The sequence below is a fragment of the Aythya ferina genome (genome assembly GCF_964211825.1).
Source record: "Aythya ferina genome assembly, chromosome: 1".
Lineage (NCBI taxonomy): Eukaryota > Metazoa > Chordata > Aves > Anseriformes > Anatidae > Aythya > Aythya ferina.
In genome coordinates, this window is record NC_140296.1 from 135,628,989 (window position 1) to 135,650,701 (window position 21,713).

General features: G+C 35.5%; 1 protein-coding gene across 5 annotated transcripts in view; it reads left to right on the forward strand.

The window, feature by feature from the left end:
- Positions 1-21,713, forward strand: part of PPARA (peroxisome proliferator activated receptor alpha) — a 42,558-nt gene that overhangs the window by 12,481 nt on the left and 8,364 nt on the right. For 2 of the 5 annotated variants that reach the window (XM_084506979.1, XM_084506981.1), the window contains exons 3-7: positions 10,585-10,829; positions 13,430-13,590; positions 15,010-15,148; positions 17,889-18,091; positions 21,137-21,584. In XM_084506979.1, the coding sequence (XP_084363105.1) occupies positions 10,622-10,829; positions 13,430-13,590; positions 15,010-15,148; positions 17,889-18,091; positions 21,137-21,584 (1,159 nt within the window). In that variant the 5' untranslated portion in view covers positions 10,585-10,621. Of the gene's footprint in view, positions 1-4,056; positions 4,103-5,362; positions 5,568-9,108; positions 9,233-10,584; positions 10,830-13,429; positions 13,591-15,009; positions 15,149-17,888; positions 18,092-21,136; positions 21,585-21,713 lie in introns of those variants that run through there. The other 3 variants (XM_084506982.1, XM_084506980.1, XM_084506983.1) reach the window with 3 other exon arrangements.

A 21,713-nucleotide genomic window follows, 5' to 3' on the forward strand; every position in this document is an offset into this window, starting at 1 on the left:
TAGAAACTGTGATGAGCTGTAAGAAGTAGTTGTGGGGACTTGAAAGAGAGCATGTATCAGAGAATGCCATGTCCTCTGTAACATAATGATTACTAAGATGTTGCAGTGGGTTTCTTGAAGCACATTCCTATTGTTTTTTTTGATTCTTGTATTAATAAAATATACTTAGGTCTGTATTGATGCCTTAAAAATATGTGATGTTATTAATTCCAATCTGAATAATTACTTTCATGGTAAATTGAATGAACTTCCCACATACTGTTGTCTAGGCTGTTTTTTTCTTTAATGTCATATTAATTATAGTATGCCTATTCTATAATTTTAAGCATGTAGTCAATTCTCAACTACATGTCAGTGCTCGTTACTTTATGTAAAAGTTGAACCAGAACCAGGATTAATGGAGAAAGGCAAAAAAATCACAAATTGCCATTTTTTCAGGATTTCTGTGCATCCCAACAGCAAAAGTCAAAGGAAAACAAAAGATTTCTCCACAAAGATTTTTCCCCCTTATGACTTTGCTGGTACTTACCTGTTTTAGAGTCAGGAATAATCTATATATCAGACTGGATTGTACTGTAATTAAAAACTAAAGCAAAGACCCCATCGAAGCACTTTTTGAAGAAAATAGTAAAGTGAAGGTTAACAGTCTTGCTTACCAATAGTCCTAATATAATATTCTGTAGTTTGTTGGCTTGTACTGAATTCCTGACTAGTCAAGTCTTAGAAGAATTTAAAGGATTCAGCAGACATAGACTTAAAAGAGAGATTTAAATGCTTTACTTTGGCATATAGCTACTTCTGATACAAGTTTCTGCTTAGCCTTCACTAGAGATGAAAAGTAAAGTCTGATCTTTCTATTTCTATATGTATCTTTCAGTTACAGAAATGAGTGAGGTATTCACCTTTTGGATATGAAAATTCTCATTTAGAGGAGGAAAAAACAAAGCAAAATCTGTGAATGTCATATTGGTATTCCGTATAGAAATACAGATGTAAATCTGTTTGAGCTTTGTGTCAGTTCAAGCAACGCCATCTCCATTCTTTAAAGAAATGAACTAAGAAAAATGGACTTTTGTTTTATCGGAAGGACCTTGGTGCAAATTTGAGTACTATCATATTTGATATATCTGATGTCCATTTATGTGGAAAAAAGCAAGTATGGCTTCAGATAAATGTAAACTTGAGGTGATAGACCTGTAAGTCTTGTCTCTGGTGCCTGAAGACAAGGTTGCAAAACCTTTATGTCCTGTAGCTGACAAAGTCAAATCTGGTTCCAGTTGGGTTAGCAGTGGCTAATTTAAAGACAGGCTTCAGTTCTCATCATACTGATAACTTGGAGCTGTGGTATTTCTGTACATTAAGTCAAGATGTGTCTGCTAGAGGTTGACTAGGCTAATGTTGTGGATCAAATACAAAATTCAGATGAAATGTATTTCCTGGTCTAATATTTGGGCAACGTAGATGTCATATGTAAAAGTAAAGTGTTCTCAACTGAGTTCCTATTTCCCTTGTTCTGGAGGGGCTTGCTGAATTTAAAATTTCCCACTAGGAAGCCATTTGATAAGGTGTTGTTTTATCTGTTCTTTGAGCTAGATTACATCTTTCAGAGTTTCTAGCATTGGAACTATTCTTTTTTTTTTTTTTTTTTTTTCTTCAGGAGTGTTGTTGTTTCAGCTGAGAGTAAATGCCTGTATCTTCCATTTACTGGATTTCTAAGAGATTTTTACTGTTGGAAGAATGATGAATAACTGGGAGGTGCAAGAGCTTCCCAGCCTATAGGGAAGTCCTGTGGCCATATCAAAAGATGATACTGCTTAGTCCAATACAGAGGCTGCCTGATTTATAGAGCAATTTTATGCTCTCAACAGCCACTGAAGTGGCAGGGCTGCTTTACTTCAGGCAATGCAAAAGCCTAATTTAGAAGCCTAGACTGTTGATACAGTCACTGGATTCTTCCGAGAGGATTCAGTCTGCACATCCACAAATACATTTGTTGGCTGTGCAGCACATCTATCCCTCTCCCCAACTGCTTTTTCTGTTCCCCGTGTTGAGCCAGCAAAAATATTTGTAAGGCTTTGCAGTGAACTGGATTGGAGAAGTGATCTGGTTGAAAAATCCTGCTTTGTAATTGTCATTGTGGTCTCAAAGACCAGTTACAGTCTGGAAAGTCCATTGAGTTCTGCATTACTCAGATGTGTAAGTGAGGTGAGATGCCTGTTTGCTGAAAATTAATTCCTGCTTTGTATTTTTTCTTTGCCCTTAGTAATTGTTTCTGTCCTGTGAGAAGGAATTCAATTTGGAAGAAATAGTTTGTTTACCTCCTGGACAGTGCTGTTGCTGTTCTGTTACTAGTCACTTCTTGAACAGCAATCTTGACAAAACCAAAAAATTGTTACAACTACTTTATATAAAATGAATGTGTTACATAATTTAAAAAATCTGAGGAAATAATATATAAACATGAAGTTATAGAAAGCTGCTAAATGGTTTTAAAGCAGAAATGTTGCTTTTAAAAGGGGGATGAATTGCCCTGTTCAGACATTTATCCTTCTCTAGTATATTCTAGGCAATGAGATTCCACTTCAGAGAGGCAGGACCCATGAAGTAGCTTCTGTACTCTGCCACTAAATGTTGGAAAGAAGCTACAGGGAGATGCCAACAGGGATTGAAGCTGGCTCAGTAAATGCAAAGTAGTTATATAGGGACTACTAGCAATGATGTCATTGGCCATTGGCCTCTGCATTTTTTTTTCAATCTGCCTTCCCTCCCTCCCCCCCGCTGATTAGTCACTTTTTTCCACTCTTTCTGTGTAGAGTATGCCCAAATTTTAATAGCTGAGCAGTGTTAAGGAATTATTTCCATAGGTATTTCAGGCTTTTTGGTCTTCAAAGGTTATGATATTGCTGCAAATGCTAAATTTTGAACAGTGCCTCTGTATATACTGCAGTTATAAGTGATTCAAAGTTCTCTTTTATAAGGAGATATGATAGTATTTTATTTAGTGGTGCAGGAGGACTTTGAATGTTTTGCCTTTTACTGAGTGTTTTTATAATCATACAGATTGAGGTTTTATTTTTTTTTCTTGGGAGGGACATAAATGTTAATCAGAGGGACATAAATATTAAACAGATGGTCCTAGAGCCTTGAACTTCTATTAATATTCTGCATTGTGGCTCCTATGCACTTGAATATTAGGTAAGGAATCTTTCATGTTTAGTATGGCTACCTGTTTGACAACCCTTGTTAGTTTTCTTTACAGAGTTTGTATCCTGTTATGTTTTACTCTTGGTAATACTCTTTTTGCCAAATAATAGGTGTTGCTTGTTTTAATATCTCCTTAAATATATTCTTATTTTTAAAATTGTTTGTACCAGGAAAAGTGTGGATTTGTAGCACTGTTATGTAAATGATGTTTTATAGTTTTATTAAGACATTTCCTTACTTTTTCAAAGTAAAAATAACTGAATAACAATATGGTTACATGTTAAGAACTGAGGATTTTTATTTTTAACTGGTGGGAACCTTCATCTGCATGCGAAATACCATGTATGTTGCATGATAAGAGTTTCTGGCAACATTGTTGTACCTTGCTACAGAGCTGGAAAACTTCTGCTCTGCATATGTCACAAAACAGATTTAATTTTAAAATCTCATCGCTTTGCCTAAATGTCATGTTAGCTTTATCAGTAAATTTCTGCTAGTTGTGGTGGGCTAATAGCTGGTGTTGCACCATGGAAGTATTGTGTATTTCCCTGCCAGTCTGATAGAGTACATCTAGTTGAAGAATGCTCCTGCTTAATGCGATGTGCAGTCAGTTGCTCATGTGGTTTTGTTCACACCTAACCTGTCATTAATCAGCACTGCTCGTGTGCATCTTCTTACTGTTGACTTGCTTGTGCAGCATGTTAATTCATCTGTTTTTGTCCTGTCTTTACAAGTGTTTGCTTTTGGTGTTGGCAAATTACATGTATGGAAAAGTTGATAAAGATTGTTAATTTTCAATAAGAAAATCTTGCCTTTCCTCTCTCTTTTTGGATCACGTCTTTTAAAATTCAGCAGGACAGAAAATCCTGGGACCAAAGAAACGCTGCTGCCTGGCTCAGTAAGTTCTGCTCGGGTTTGGCTGAGTAATATAAAAACAAACAAATACTCCCATATTGTTTTTACTACTTTTAGTATCAATCAACAAAATATTTGAAGTGTGTCAGAGCTTTAACAACACTTCCCGTGTAGTTTTAGAAGTGTTATCTCTGCATCTCCTGATGCAATTACAGAAGTGTTTTCAAGGGAGAAAAGTACATGTAAAACTCATCATGCTCCCCACTTCTGTAAGTCAGTAGGCTTGTCTCCATGGCCTCTGCTCCTCCTTCAAGAACTCTCTACTGTTTCTTCAATTCTACAGGTATACTTACAGATCAGAGATATTAAAATCAGATAAGAGAAAGAGGATTTTCTTTTCTCCCACTTTTCCTAAGCAAACAATATTTTTCCCTTTTGATTGACCAATAAATTAACAGCTTTTCTTTTTTTAACGCTGCAGACTAGTATAGACTGCGTTGTCCTATGAGCTGTGTAGTTACATTTCTGTTTAATACATTTCCACTTGTAAAGGGAATAATTTGGGGAAAGAACACTGTAGTATATAAGTACATTCTGTTATTGTGCCTAAAAAAAAAAAATGTGGTTGCATAGACGTTTTTAATTTGTAACTTTTAATAGTTTAACTTTGCAATTTTAGTATTACTTTTGAAAGTTAAATATGTGAATTTTGGTTTAATTTAAAGGCAAGGATGCTTACAAGTTGTGTATGATATCTTGGAGTACAACTGTATAAAAGGGAAAAAGCATAGTTTCTGTGTACACATGCGTGTGTGCAACTGGCAGCCATGATGAAGAGGTGGCACATGAAAAAGATTCATTTGTAAATTGTTTTATGTTCTTAATGCTATGGAAAATACAAAATATTACTGGTGTGGATGGTTACAAAGTATCAAAACTATTAAATGTCAGAGGACAAAGGAGAAAACATGCACCCTTTCCCAGATAGGAGGTAGGACTTCATACTTTCAGGTGCCAAATTTTATTTTCTCTTGATGATTTTTATGTGTTGAAGCAGGATATTGGAAATATCCTTCAGCTTATTTATTTGTTGAGGGTCTTCCTATTCACCTAAGTTTTCTAAAAGTATCTACTGTACTTGCTATTTCTAAATGTTCTGTATTCAGCTACAATATTCTCAGTGACCTGAAGGTAATGATTGTTTCAACTTTAACCTTGATATTTGCAAGCAAGCCCTTTAAACGATCAATTTGTTTATGCAGTAAATCCAGACTTTGTTACTGTTTCTCAGAGACCTTTCAAAGAGATCTCTCTCAGAGATCTCTCAAAGATCTGTCTCCTTACTGGGATTATCCTTAGTGTGGCAAGTATTAAATGTGGAACAGCCAGGGGTTTAGTCTTCCACCAACCCTTTCCACAATGTAGCAAATTACTGATTGCTACATGAATAGGCATTTTTCTTTGATTATCTGTCTGTGATTTCTTTAAAACCTGCCTCAAGTTTATAGGTAAGTTACTCATTGGTTATTTGCAATGTGGTGGTGGGAGAGGGGGACTTACTCAAAAAGCAGGCATATTGCGGAGATAATAGACTGTGAGAGAGCTCCAGTAAAATCTGTTTATCTTTAAAACAATAATTATATGAAACTGTGTTCTCATTTTTCTATATCAGTCTTTCTTGTTATCAGTTTCCTTTGTGTGTTTGCATGCGGGTGTAGGAAAGGTGGTATGGAGACTAGAATATTGTGTGGGACACTGAGAAAATCCTCTGACAATGTCCCAAGCACAGGATTTTCCTAAAGTCTTCAGAATAAGAAGAAATGTTGATTTATACAGACATGTGAGTGGATACTGCAGCTACCTCCAACTACTCTTGCAACATGTAAAGCTTTTCTTGTAAAGCAAATTACTCTCTGAGAATGTTATTTAAATAAACTTTGTACTGGTTACTCTTTTTACGGCGGAGGTTTTATTTTTGTATGACCTGTATCGATGCATATTAAGTGAAAGCTGCCAATGAAAGCATGTGCATGTATAAACATGCACAATTACAGAGAAGACAAAATGCAAGGAGTTCATTGTATGAATACTAGGTAGTTTACATTAATGTTTTGTTTCTGTGCGTCTGAAAAAAAGATAAAAATATATTTTTTTCAGCAATGGAAAGGTTAGTATGTTTTGTCTTCAGAGATGGTTATGTAAGAGCTGTGCTCACTAAAGTAGCTAGTTAACCATTGACATGATCCATAATGATTAAGCAGCTGTAATTTACTGGCAGTGTTTGAAAGTACAAAAGGGTATGTCATTTAATAGTTAAAAACAAAAACTACTTCATTTATATTTCACTAGCTGTTGAGCTGTTATATAAATTTAGCTAAACAGTCTGGTGAATTTTAAATATTTACTGCAAATGTGGAGAAGTATGACTCAATTTGGACAAAACTGTGCTGTTGAAAAAGCTGTTGCCATGTTTAGAGTTCAGCTATCAAGTCTTTTCATTGCTTTCTTGTCAAATAAGGCCTACTTTATTGAAAGTTGAACTTTGGTGTTCACTTAGTCCAGCACAAGTATTTTTAAAAGATTAAGGGGTTGCTGTTACAGAGGCGGGTGTGATTCAGCAGGTAGCTTCAAGTAACACTGGGCTGGCTACCCAGAGCCTGGTGCTTCCTGAAACTTCCCCAGCGATAATGGGATATTCTTGCTACACGTCCACAGAGGAACGTCATGTTTCTGTGCCATGAGCAATGCTGTTACAATCAGCACGCTGGAGGAGCAGTTCTGATCATAATCTCTGCCATTCGTTTCTTCCTTTTTCTGTTGATGGCTCCTTAGGGAGACAAATTTGGTAGTCCACTTGGATTGCCAGAGAACAGTTGATATTATTCTCAGCTTCCATTATCAAAATGATATACATCAAGGTTTTTTTTTACTCCTTTCCCTCAAAACAATTTACAGCAATAGTAATTTAACTTTGGTTTCACAAATAAATGCATAAGTGATTTCTTGTTTCTCCACTGAAGTCTGACATCTTCCAGTTAAATCTGGGGAGAGTAAGATGTGTAATAAATGCTGGTGGCACCAGATTTGGACAGGGCTAGATAACTAACAGCAAACTGCAGAGTTAGTTCCAGGTTTTATGGAGATGGTTCATGCTGCCTTAAGAGAGAAATTGTACAAATATATTCCCAGTTAAAGGTACTAGCAGAGAATAACAAACAGTGTTAACCAGAAATGTTTGCTGTTGCTTCTTTTTCTTACTTTTTCAAAGTAGTGCTTTGTAACAGCCTTTGCAGCAATCTCTGAGATTGGGAGCATTGGTCTGAATCCATGCAGATGGCTTAACAATAAAATCTGTCAAATAGCACACAATCTGTGGCATTTTCTTTTGATGTGTGACTATATGCTCCTAAAACATTAGGCTAATTTGTGTTTTTGTTTTGTTTTAGGTGGAGTGTTTTATTTAGTGCTGTCATTCATACAATTTCTGAGCCTTTTTTTTTTTTTTTTTTCCAGAAGTAACTATGGCCATGTATGTTGGAGTGATGTTAATTTTAAGTCTTCTGTCATCCTTATGAGTATCAAATGTAGATATTTGTTAATATTTTGTCATGTCACAAGCCAGTAAGATTTATAAGAGAAACAAAGGTAGTTCTTGGAGACAGGACAACTGTTGAGCTTTAAAAGAAAGTGATATTTTAAACTGATTTTACTAAGTAGTCTCAAATTGTGGAATTTATGTAGTGACTATAATAGATATCAATTACAGTTCAGTACTTTATGTGAAAGGAATTATTCTGATTCAGTTTTCCAATATAATGTTCTGTTCCAAAATAATCGATTATGATAATCACAGTTTCTTGGATGCTCTTGAGGTTGAGATACAGATGAAAATCCTTGCATTGCTGATAAATATTCTAGTACAGTGCTGGCAATGTCCTACTGAGTACTTAATATATCAAATAGGATAGTTAATTTACCTGTTATTTCTAGATACACTGAGCTGTGTATAGTGATAGAATAACAATGTGGCACATCCGAGTAAAATAAATAGTGACATACAGTGTTGTAACTGGTGTTACAAATCATGGATAAATTCTTATTCTTAGTCTCCTAGATATTCTTGTTTGCTACCTCGTAATACAAAACACATTTGTATTTGCTACTGCTTCTTTGCTCATTGTTTGAATGTTTAAATTAATGTAACTACCAGACACTGATTTAAAAGGGATGTTTTGTCATTATTTCAGTATTCCTCTGTAGTTCATCATGCAACCTGATAACACTTTAAATAAAGTGGATTTTGCCAAAAACAGTAATTTAAAGAGACAGTTACTGCCAAGAAAATCCTCTTTATAGTCAAATTATTTATTCATTTTTAGTTAAAGCTATCATGTTTCAAATAATGTTTTTCTTCAGGGAGCCTGAGTATAGTTTACAAATAGGAATTTATATTGCTATAGGTAATATTGGTGACTGGGGGGTGGTTGGACCAGATGATCTTGGAGGTCTTTTCTAACTTTAAGAATTCTATGAAAAACAGGTAAAATGGTGCATAGAGCTGTAAGAAGGAATATATAGAACATATTGCTTTGTTTTAATCGCCAGAGATTATGATTACAATACAATTTCAATTTCTTCCTGTACCTGAGGGGTTAACATTCACTTGGCTAAAATGAGTGGTGCATAATGGTACATCGGCTGTACTAGTATGACGTTGGGTATAAATATTTAAAAAAAAAAAAAAAAAAAAAAGAGTAGTCTTAAAATCAGAGGAAAATTTAGAGAAGACTAGTGTATATATTTTAAATAACATCAATTGGCTGGTCAATGCTTTGAAGGATGCAGACTGTGGGATAAAAAGCCTTATGCTATACAGATATATATATGTATATTTTTTGTTTTGCTTTAACATCATATAATGAACACATTGGAAAACACCGCAGCAATGATACATATATGAACCATTGGTTTTCCATGAAATAGTGGAAAGAGCATGTTGCTAAGTGCACTTGGAAAATAAATCTCTTAAAAACTGTGTGTACCTTGCAGGTTGTTGCAAGCGTGACTCTTAATCTTCCGCAGAGCAGATCATTCTGCCCTCAGTTACGTCTGTGCAAATATAATTGAAGGCAGACTTTTGCCATCAGTCTAGGGAGAAAAAGCTTGATGGCAGGTAACTTGCTAGTCTAAATCCTTTTAAGTTTTTATATAACCAAATACAAGTGACAGCTGTCTTTTGTCATTAGTATGTAAAGCAGTAGTTCTTTGTAGCACTCATAGATGTCATCTTTTGGGCAATTATATAGCAAACAAAACAAAACTGTTTAACTAGAACTAATACCCAATTTTCATAGGATTAATCTGTCATTTACAAATTATCAAATACATGGATTGATTTCTTAATATAAAGCATGTAGTGTCGTAGAAGCCAAACTAGTTCTATATAAAACTTTAAATAACATCAAGGAAGGTTGGGTTTTCTGTTTGTTCACTTGTTTTTATCATGACCTAGCACTTTTTATTGAAAAACCAGTATTGGCATATCCCCATATAGCCAGTAATTGGCAAATTCAAGCTCCACGATAAACTGCAGTATACACGTGGCTCTTTGTGAAGCTCAGCATTGAGTAGTAACCACAGTAACAGTCAAAGCTTCCCTGCAAGCCAGCGTGCGTTCATTGAATGGTCAATACTGAATTGAGATGTGTCTGTACATGTGAGGAGTACAACACAGCAATTAGTGCAAAAAATTAGTTTCTTTTAGCAGTATGTCCTGGCAGCAGCAGCAGCAACATTCTACAGCACATTTATTAGTTGAAATAACTACTTCATTTTTTTAAGAATCTGTACTGTTACTCAAAATTGATAATGCTGGTGGCAAGTTTGGAAGGCAGCTTTGAAAACATATTTCACTGTGGGAAATAAATCTAACTGTAGGAATTACAGGTATGTTGGATTGCATATGCTGGAGCACTCTTGATGAAGTTGTTAAGTTCATTGACCTAAGCAGGTCAAAACCCATTAGTTTTACCTGCTTCTATAAAGATTATAGTATAAGGCAGTATTTTGTTCTCTGCAGTGTCATAAGACCTATCAAATAAATCTAAGAGATGAGAACAGAGGACCAAATCAACATATCTAAACTTGTTAGATGAAGTGAGAAAAGACTGCTCTCACACAATATGTAATCCTATTGATACTTATTTTTCTGTGAAATTTGGTGTGAAGTGATTAATGCGTGCTATAGAAACATAACTTGTAACCTTCAACAGCAAAGGAAAAAAACAACAACCTATCCATTGATCTCGTCATATCTTTTCATCATATTGAAATATTTTTTGGACTTTTTTTCCCTGTCCTGTCAATGATTCATGTTGCATAAAGCTTCTGGAGAAACAGAATATTGTATAATATTTAATTATCAGATTAAAGTTCATGTATTCAATATTCTGAGTGTAATAGAATTGAATATAAATATATGTATTCTGAATTTGTAAGCACAGGACTTTTTTTTTTTCCCACCAGCGTAAAGAAGTTTAAGTGACAGCTCTACTTGACCAAAATGGTGGACACTGAAAACCAGCTCTATCCACTTACTCCCTTGGAGGAGGATGATATAGGTAGTCCTTTATCTGGAGAGTTTCTACAAGAGATGGAGAATATTCAAGACATTTCTCAGTCTCTAGGTGATGATAGCTCTGGAGCTTTAAGTTTAACAGAGTTTCAGTCACTGGGGAATGGTCCAGGATCTGACGGATCAGTCATAACAGGTAAGAGAGTTTTTGGTTACCATGAAACTTGCTTTTATAAATACATAATAGTAGGAATGAGGAACTTTTTAATGTAATAATTGTTGTTTATGACTAAATGACACTAAAAATATATAAATTGATAATAGCTTCATCTTAATATATTTAGGGCTAAAATTGCTTAACATAAACTTGCTGCTTTTTAAGTTATCATTACTATCAAAGTTTTCTTTTTCAAAATAACTCTTAATATCACTATTTCTAGAAAAGATGTTATATATTTTAGTCATATAGGATGTAATGATATTGCACTAAAACAAATACCATTTCTTTAGTTTCTTTAAATCACAAGTGTTTGAAATGTACCATGAAATATCAGTCAAAAATATATTTACAATCAAGCTCCTACAAGTGCACCCAGAATTCCAGTATATTTTAATGTATTGGTGTTTTTAACTTGCTGTTTTCTCCCCCTTCTCATGAGTAGCATTATTCAACTAATGGTTTCTACCCTGATAAAATTAACTAATCTGAGAGTGCTATATACTACGTAGTCATTAGTCAAAAGATCTTTCTTTGTATGAGATTTGTTTTGAGGGTTCACAATGGAAATTGTTGAAATGTTGTGGGACACTGCAATAACATCAATAACATATTCTTTCTGAAATTGTGGCTTTACAAACCTTTTAGCAGTACAACCATTTTAAGATTAAGTTTATGATTAACCTTCTAGTTGTTTTGCATTCTGTTTTGTTTTTGCTTTTGTGTGTTTTTATTTTTTTACTGTAAATTAATTCTTAGGCTGAGATCACCAGATCACAATTTTACTTCACAAAAATTGTGCCAATAAAACTGAGGTGTGCCTCTGTGCTACAAGTGGTTGAAATTAATAGTGTAAATTTTGGAAGAAAGAAGAGCTGTCCCTTGGCACTCTTGCCCAAAGAAATGCTTGTTAGAATACAGTTTGGGTCCATTTTGGTTGCAGACTTCCACAGCTAGAGATATGCCTCATACAGGAAAAGTTTATATGTACTGGCTTTATAATACAGTTCATCTGTAGTATGATTTTTTTTAATTATTTGTGTGTGTATATGTGTACAAGTCCTATAATCCTATAATAATTTGGATCAGTTTCTAGTATCAGCTTATTTTCAGTATTCAGTGTTCATTGCGAAAACTCCAAGTTTTGCTGTTACTGAAGATGGAAAACGTAAATGTTTAAGGCTCAAATTCCATAAGACACATAAAAAGAAATGAAAATCATACTTTAAAAAAAAATCCTGGGTTTTAGGCTGTTGTTGATGACTCTACCTGTGGGCTTGGCAGTGCTGGCAATGAAGACTGAATTCTATGCCAAGTTTTTTTTTCCAATGTAATACTTGCTGACCTACATTTGTAAGTGTTTCTTAATCTTTCTGTTAAAATAACACACCCATTAATTTGCTGAAGTCTTGTGGTGCAAGTTGCAAGATGGAAGATAAAAGAAATTCTGGCCTCAGAAAATATTTTCTTCAAACAAGGTGGAAATATTAATTGAAATAATTGAAGTTGGAAGGTGTTGGTTCTGTAACGTGTTACCTAGTAGTAAAATTGAGAGTTTGTTTCATTCATTGTATAGCAATCCAGAAATTATTTTCCCATTATACTCAAAAGGTAAAATATTTGAGCAAGACTTTTATTGCCTCGTTATCTTAGAAGTAGACACTCTTCTTACCTTCCTTTTAATATTTGTTTAGCCTTTTTACTGATGTGAAGGAGTATGTTTTCACTTTGATAAAAATCTTTTCTTTAGAAAAATGATGTGTTTAACTGCCTTTTAGTTCTCAGTTTAGATGACCATTTAAAACTATGATAGCTTTTCACTCAGTGGGACTTCTAAGTGTGTCTTCAAGTGCTGGACTAATTCAGCTTGAGCTACAAATATATCTCTTGTCATGCTATAGTAATAGACCTCATTCTGAGCGCTGGCAGAAGAGATGGTAACAGTGAGATGAGCTCTTAATAACCTTTCTGGAAAGAGTGAGTGACAGGTTCAATGGATATTGTGATACAGACTTGAAGCCATGGGGGAGGTCTCTGTTGATGTAGATTTTTTTTTTCTTTTTTGTATCTTTTACTATTTGTCTTGAGTAGTAGATACATGTTGAATATTGTTTCTTGGTTTCAAATTAGTTATTCGTGAAGACAGTTGCATGTGTATTTTTATATTTATGAAATTTTCCTTGGTTGAAATGAAAAATTCTTTGAATACTTAGTTACTTATTTTAAGTATTGGGATTAAACAAGTTCATATTCACATCAAACTGAGAACAAATTGAAAAATACAAAGTAAAAAATTAGATGTGGGAAAATCCAAAAAAAACCCTTGATTTTTCTCTTTCTTTCTCAGTAAGGCTTTTTGTTTGTTGACATTGTATCGCATCAAAATTAGCAGGATATGCCTTGTATTTTGTATGTTTGTATGTTAATATAAATATGAAATACTTCCAAACTCTTAATGCCAAGTTCACTTAATGGCTATGATTATTCAATTCTGACTCAAGATTATTTTTTAAAATAATCTCTTTTGTTGTTGTTGTGGGTTTAGTATAGTATTTATGAAGTGTTCCTTTTTCTTTTAGACACCCTTTCACCAGCATCCAGTCCTTCATCCATTAATTTTGCCACAGCTCCAAGTAGCATAGATGAATCACCCAGTGGAGCATTAAACATTGAATGTAGAATTTGTGGGGATAAAGCCTCAGGCTACCATTACGGAGTACATGCTTGTGAAGGTTGTAAGGTACAGTCGTAATTTTCTTTTTAAGAGCCTAAATCATGTTGCTTTATTTGCAGGGTTAAACGGAGATAAGCATTTGTTTCATAAATGTTTAATATAATTCTAGCCATTAAAATTATTTCTATGATAAACATATCTGTGATCTTTTTTGAGAAATAATTTGATCAGATACTGTAACTGGCTACCGTAACTCAATACCAGACCTTCATCAAGCAGAGGCAATGCACAATGACAATTTTAATGCTGCTTTTGTGGAACTAGTTAGTTAAACACTAAAACAACTTAAAACACTAAACTGTGACCAAAAATAAAAGCCTACTTGCTCCACTAGTGTTTTATTTGTGTTGGGAGTATAGCTGTGAGAAGCATGCGAGCCTGCTACATTTCCATTGTAACACTAACAAATCCCAAATATTTCATCTCCACCACATTCTGCTTAAATCACTTAGTATTGTACCTCTTGTAGTTTTGGACCCAGTGCATATCTGTGGGGCAAAGTAATGTTATCATTAATGTATAATTTTGGGGATGATATGGCCAAGGAATTAAAAGATTCTTTTATTTTACTTCCAATGTGTTGTTTTTTTTCTCCTCTTTTTCTTTCTCCCCTTTTTCTTTCTTTATTATGTCTGATAAAAGAATTAATTTTATACATGTATATTTTTCTCTCACGCTCCATGTCAGAAGGTGATAATTCAAATATAAATCTTATAAATTAATCCCAGAAACTGTACTTGCCTTTGAAGAGGTGGAGAGCTAGTTCATAATCAAATGTGGCCAGAAAGCCCCAGAGCCTAGATGACATCTGTTACTATGTCATGTGAAGCAAAGTGTTGCAATGACTTTAAAAAGCTTTGCTAACCCTTTAATTACTTCTTAGCTTGAGACTAGTATTACATTGCAGTATCAAGACATCATGGTAAGGTCTGCTGAGGTATAGCCTTTTCTGTAATGCCTATTTTTGTGTCCTTGGCTCTTTCTACACACTGTGCTGCATTGTAATAGCCCTCACGTTTGCTGAATAGAGAAGAGATGTGTTAAATCTCTGCATTTGTGTAATTTACACATATGAAAGATTAAAGTTGTTTCTGTCAGAGGACACAGAAAATGTATGCAAAAGCAGGATGTGACTGTGTTACTTAGTCCTTAAAAGAAAATTTATTCTGGTACTCTGGGGTCTTGGTTCTCTTCCAAGAATAAGAGCTGAAAGCTGCTTCCTCCTTTCTTGTTTTCCATTCTGTATATGCCTTCATACACACCACTTCACCATGTAGAGTGGGAGATTCTTACCTTCGGACAGATTGTGCTTTGCATATTGTTTTTCTACTGATATCACTAAACAATTAAAAAATCACATGTATCATAAAGTTCAGTAGTCACGACTATTTAACATTACATATTGTCTTCTCAAATTTCTTGTAGGGTTTTTTTAGGAGAACAATCCGATTAAAACTCATCTATGATAAATGTGATCGCAACTGCAAAATTCAGAAAAAAAATCGTAATAAGTGCCAATACTGTCGTTTTCAAAAGTGCCTTTCAGTTGGAATGTCACATAATGGTAGGTAAGAGTGCCATTAATAATTTGCTTGTTCCTACCCAGGGTCTGCTTCTGGAAGCAGACACTTGGATAACTTTTATGCTTATTTGTATGAGTTGAATCTCAGATTTTTACGGTATAGATCGGAGGGGGTAGGGGGACAACACCAATTTCCCTAATGTCTAGTAGAAGTAATTGATAAACAGCTGCTAAATCTACTCTTCTGAATTTTACACAGTTGTGTTGAATGTTCATTTGTCCATAGTATTGTATATTTAGTTGCTTGTTTTTTTTTTTTTTTTGTTTTTTTTTTTCACCCAGAACTTTGACACCATTGGTGCCATTGAAACAAGTTCCAGTACTGGAAGAATTTTGGCCGGGGGAGTTTTAGAGGAGCAGGAGGAGAGCTAGCTTATTGTGGGAGGGCATGACACAGGGAGGAAATCTGTAGGAAACCAGACTTAATTATTTTGCAGATTACAGTGCAACAGCTCTTGGGCAGGTGGTTCAGGGAGTGTTGGGGGGAGGGCTGACTGTGGGGCAAGAGTTAGAAGTACGTTGCTTGTTAAATGGAATGGTAAAAATTCAGAGTGTTTAGATACACAGTTTAAGAATTATATTATTGTTTGTGTTAATGGCTTAACTCTGATTTACACACCAATATTACCCCCACAAGGCAGTTCTATGCACTGTATGTAGCTTGTTAAGCAACTTTGGTAAAGAGGGGAGAAGAAAGAAGATAAAGCAGGGAGAGGCCAATCCACGAGAAAGCATATTGTAGTTGGCCAGATGACAGCAGTTTGCTTTCCCTACGTTAAGTCTTATGGTGTCAAGGCTGAACTTGAGAGCAGGTGCAATTTGGGAGTAGGTTGCTGGGCTACATGAAAAGCTGTGGGCTGAGAGATGAACTTCCTGAGGAAACAATGCAGTCGAGATAGTTGGGGTGGGGACCCAGTTGGGAAAGCCACCTCTGGCAGCATAGTCTAGAGTCCGAGCAACAGACATTGGGAAAGCTGACTTTCTGGTTCTGGGGGAAGCCTGGTTCCTGTGTGTAACGCCTTGACTGAGATTAAAGTGCATTTGGAGAGTCGCATTTAGGACTGGTAATAAACTTATTGAAATAACAGACTTAGGAAGAGTGTGCCAGCTAACAAAGTAACATCTCAGGGACAGGAACTGAGTAGGGAGCTGTGTTGGATGGCAGGGATTAGTGCTCAGTTGAAGCTGTTTCATGCTATTAAAGCACTGTGGGCACCTGTGCTGAAGGAAGCAGCAGTTTCACTGGAGAAAATGTATAGGAGGCTGAAGGGGATGAGAAGACTGCTAACTTGCAGACAGTGCTTCTCAGGAAAATAACCTTAACTAGATTTACAGCTATGACCTCTATCCTGTAAGTTTCAGCTTAGGGAAGATACTCTTACACTCTTCTGATAGACCCATGGCCAGATTCAGAGCAGGACATCCATGGAAGGACTTGCATTGAAGTCCAAAACTGCATTGCAGATCATGCCTCAAATCACCTTCTTGTGTCATAAGAAGATTCCTCAGGCATGTTGAAGCACTAATTCTGCACGGGCTTGGTGTTGCTCAGTTAAAGCAGTGAGGTTTTGTCCTCCCAGTGGTTAGCTGCTGAAATAGGCAAGAAAGAGCAACCAGCTTTATTAGCCTTCTCAAAACCTTGCTTACTATCAGAGGGTAGGCCCCTGTATAAAATTGAATTATTTTAGTTTTAAGATGAAACTGAAGAAGCATGTGAACATGCCTATTTTAGTGCTAAATGGCAAGAGCACTGGCCCAAGAAATGGGAAGACCACCATGTCCAATGGTGTTTCAGACTCACATCTCCTGCCTTTCAAAAGGATGTACTAATGACTGGATTGCATATTCAAACTCTATTCTCATCCTCTCTAGTTTTGAAGGGTTAATCTATTGATTCTGGGCCTGGGAGGAGATTGTGTTGACTATAACCTTTGTGCATTAATGAGAGTTTCTGGTCTGTTTTGTTCTCACCAGTCAGTACAGATACATTGAACTGAACATCCAGTGCCTAAAGAAATGAATACCCTAGCCATTTCAAAATCAGCACTGGAATTTGGGGCTACCTCCCTGCAGAGTTCCCCCAGGCATCTTTTGACAGAGCACTGGAACAGGCTGCCCAGGGAGGTTGTGGAGTCTCCTTCTCTGGAGATACTCAAGGCCTGTCTGGGCGCCTACCTGGGTAGCCTGCTCTAGGGAATTTGCTTTGGCAGGTAGGTGAGTTGGACCCGATGATCTTTCAAGGTCCCTTCCAGCCCCTACAATTCTGTGATTCTGTGATCTCTCCAGTCGGTGTGTGTTTCCTCTGCCAAGTTCCTGACATGACTTTCCTCACTTAGCTTTTTAGAATTCCTATGGTGGACCTTTGAGTTCCATGTTGGGCACTGCAGGACACAAAGAGGAGAGAAAAAGATAAAACTACTTAGGTAGTGTAGAAGGAAAAAGGCATGTATTCTGCATCATCGCAGATACCAGATTGTGTTTTGAAAGGTCCGATTACTTTCAGTGTAGTACACTAACCTGATGTGCCAGGTGTTGTTAGTTGGGTCTCAGTCACTGTCTGTTGGAAAGAATAAGACTACTTCACTCATGAATTTATCATAGTAAGTCTGATACTTCTACCTCAGTTTTTCTAGATGAAAAATCTTACTGCTCTATTCAGCAATTGAAAAAGGGGTAGGTTTTTGTATAACATGTTTGTTTTACAATTATATCTTCCTATCAGCAATACGTTTTGGACGAATGCCAAGGTCTGAGAAGGCCAAGTTGAAGGCAGAAATTCTAACAGGTGAAAGTTATATTGAAGATTCAGAAATGGCAGATCTTAAATCACTTGCTAAAAGAATTCATGATGCTTACCTGAAAAACTTCAATATGAACAAGGTTAAAGCCAGAGTCATCCTTGCAGGGAAAACTAATAACAATCCAGTAAGTACTTTTGCTATAACTTTAAAGTAAAGCTGGAAAGCACGTAAGGTGGTACAATGATTTGTTAAACTCATAAGCAAATCTTTCAGAAAATAAATAACATGCTAATATGGAAATGAAATACACACACACAAAAAAGAATACCTATAGTAAATGTAATTGCTTTTAGCCACTATAAGAACAATAAAAAGTTTTAGGAACCTTAAATTATAGAGGAGAGATAAGGGAAATAAAATTAGTTCTTAATCAAGAAACAGAATGTGAATACCTCTTGGTATGGGTGGGGGAAAATGGTTCAGATTTAATTTCCTAGTGTGAAAGTCGGGGAAAAAAATAATTCAAATGCTTTTCAGCCACAGATACCAGGATAAATACTGTTATGTTTTAGGGTGTACAGAAGCTCTGAATGACTCTTGTTCTAATCACAGAAGTATAAATGGTAGGAAAGAGAACATGAGTTTGTAATTCTTTGTTAACAGTTCTTTCCACTTCCTTATGCAGCCTTCCTGGTTTTAAATGTATGGTTATTTTGAAAAGGAGAAGCATACAAGTTTCTGATGACATGTATGCTATACTGTTTATTTTTCTTACAGGATAAGTTATCCATGATTTTATAATGAACTGTTATATGTTACATGTTCTCTATGCATTTTTACTTATAGTACTTTGGTCATTACTAATTAGTATGTATTGTGCAATATTTACTCACCAGTTGCACAACATATTTGATATTTAACTGTGAGCCATACTGTTTTGATAATGTGCATAACTTTTCTAGAAATGGTTGAATACGGCAAGGAAATCAACATTGGACAATGAAGAGCTTGGTCTAGGTTCTGCTATTGACTGCTTTTTGTTCTGTAGCACACAAGATTGTAAGGACTGACTTGTTTCACTTTAGCTACAATTTCTATAATTCTATTGTAATTTATCATATAGAAAAGATAAAATCAGTAGTAAAATAGGAGTCTTATTTTCAGGATGAATCGGGGCGGGGGGGGAGATGGGGAGATATTTTCCCCCAGTAGTGTAGTCTAGCCAAGCATACAAGCTTCTATATTAAAAGAGAAATGTATGAATAATGCCAGTCTCTTTCTCTGGGTTGATGAGGTGCTTAAAAATTAAGAACAACCATAAGCCATAAACCTTTTTGGGATACAAGCTGACACGAGCCTACAGTAAATACCATGCTTTAACACCTTACCAAGTAACTATCTCCGTATAGTCCTTTTCAAGCTTGCTACCACATCAGAATCATAAGTTGCAATATGTAATGTACATGCAGGGATCCTAGATCTCTACATCTTATTTTTTGTGTTTGTATTTATGGGATGAAGTTGATGTAATGGCTCTCAGATTACAGTCATCTGTAATAATATCACCAAGTAATAGAGGCTCGCATGTATCCTAGTGAATTTACAAATAAAAATTGGTGAGGAATCAGAGCTAATATATTGCAAACAGGCTGTTCCTTTATTCTTCAATATTCAGGAAAAAGGAGAGTTTTTCAGCTATTTCATCATGTCTGCTTAGGAAAAAAATCTTTTAACAAAAACTTTTTTTTTTTTTTTTGGGGGGGGGGTGTGTTGTTGGTAATTAATAACCCACCTGTTTCTGAACTATGCAATAAGATTTCACTTCAGAGAATCCTAATTCTTGGCATCACTATAACTCATTCCAGAACAAACTGGCATTTTTCGTGATGGTAAGATGTCCTTTTTAAATTTGGATCCTAAGACCTTGGCATTACCTGTTTTCTGCATAGTGAAATGATGATAAATTCCAGAAGAATTTACATGACAGATTACATCTAACAAAGTTCAAAAAGTGGTGTTTGATTTTTCTGCTGCTTTTCTCTCATATCCACCTGCACATAAAAATTTCTGTACTAAGTACAGAAATCCAATGGAATTGTTCTAAGCACTGGAAAAAGTGTACAACATTCAAAGTGATTCAGTGGACTGTAGGGAAAAATTAATGTTTTACAGTTTCCTAAGTAAAATAGATGAATTCTATTTATAAAGAAATACAAAAAATTATCTGTGATGTTTAATCTGAGACAAGCAAAACAGCACGGGGATGGTAGTCTGCTTAGCATTTAAGGAAATAATGTTTATGTTCAAGGCCAATTGCTATGACTTTGATAGACTGGGAAGCACTGTTGTTGTTGTTTTTTTGTTTGTTTTTCTTTCATAAATAGTCCTTTGTTTTGTTTTGATTACTGCTCTTCAAATATATAACAAAATATTTTAGAGTTCTGTTTGATTGTTAAGAAAGTGAGAACGCTTTTTTATGTGATGTTTTTAAGAGACCAGCTCATCAGATTGTAATGCATGGACCTTTTTAAATAGAGGGGTTTTTATTTATGGAAAAGACGGTGATCAAGACTGAAATTTAGTGTTGTCTGACATTCTAGTGGGATCTGGGTTTAGAGATGACTTAGCACTAAAAGGAGCTAGAAAGGTGAGCTAAATTTATGTGGAAGAACAGCTGAGACCTAGTTTATGAAAATCTGATAATAAACGCAAGAGTAATAGATGAGTCACATTCTTGTGTAAACATGCTGTCCTGTATTTGAATGATTGTCTGTATTCCCCTTAGGATACTTCAGGAAAGCATCACGATGTGCATCAAGTGTAGTTAGTTAGGAATTGATAGGAAAGTAGGAAGAATAACCTGGACTTCTGGAGAAGGTAATACATGTCTTTTAAGAACCTTCTGGGTCTAACTCTGAGATGGATATATATATATGTATATATACTACACACAGTACTTCTGGATATTCACTGTGAATATGTCATGCATATTTACATTTTGTTTTTTGCTGAGTCGTTTGCAGGACAGACTTGCTCTAAGACATTGCATTTTGTAGTTCAGTAATGTGTGGTTTCTCTTTATGCAGAAATATGAAAGAACTCAAGGTTTATTGATAGATGAAAACTGATTAGTATGAAACTTAAAAGGTTCATCAAAATTCGTTTGTTTAGGAAACCAATGATTAATAGCTTTGATTTTGTCAATGAATTAATACTGTTTTCTCTGTAGCCATTTGTTATACACGATATGGATACCTTGTGCATGGCAGAGAAGACCCTTGTGGCAAAACTGGTAGCCAATGGAATTCAGAATAAGGAAGCAGAAGTTCGAATCTTCCACTGCTGCCAGTGTACTTCTGTAGAGACTGTCACAGAACTTACTGAATTTGCCAAATCTATCCCTGGCTTCTCCAATCTTGACTTGAACGATCAAGTGACACTGTTGAAATACGGAGTTTATGAAGCCATCTTTGCTATGTTAGCATCAGTAATGAACAAGGATGGGATGCTGGTAGCCTATGGAAATGGTTTTATAACACGGGAGTTCCTGAAAAGTCTGAGAAAGCCATTCTGTGATATAATGGAGCCAAAATTTGATTTTGCAATGAAATTCAATGCACTGGAATTGGATGATAGCGATATATCCCTTTTTGTCGCTGCCATCATTTGCTGTGGAGGTAAGCACTACGTATTTGTTCTTCAAGGCAGCAAATTTTCAAGGTAGAGAGGGGTCTATTTACTCTGCATTTTTTAAAATGGAACGTGAAGTGTGATGGTGTGTTTTTGTTTGGGGCTTGGCAGATTTT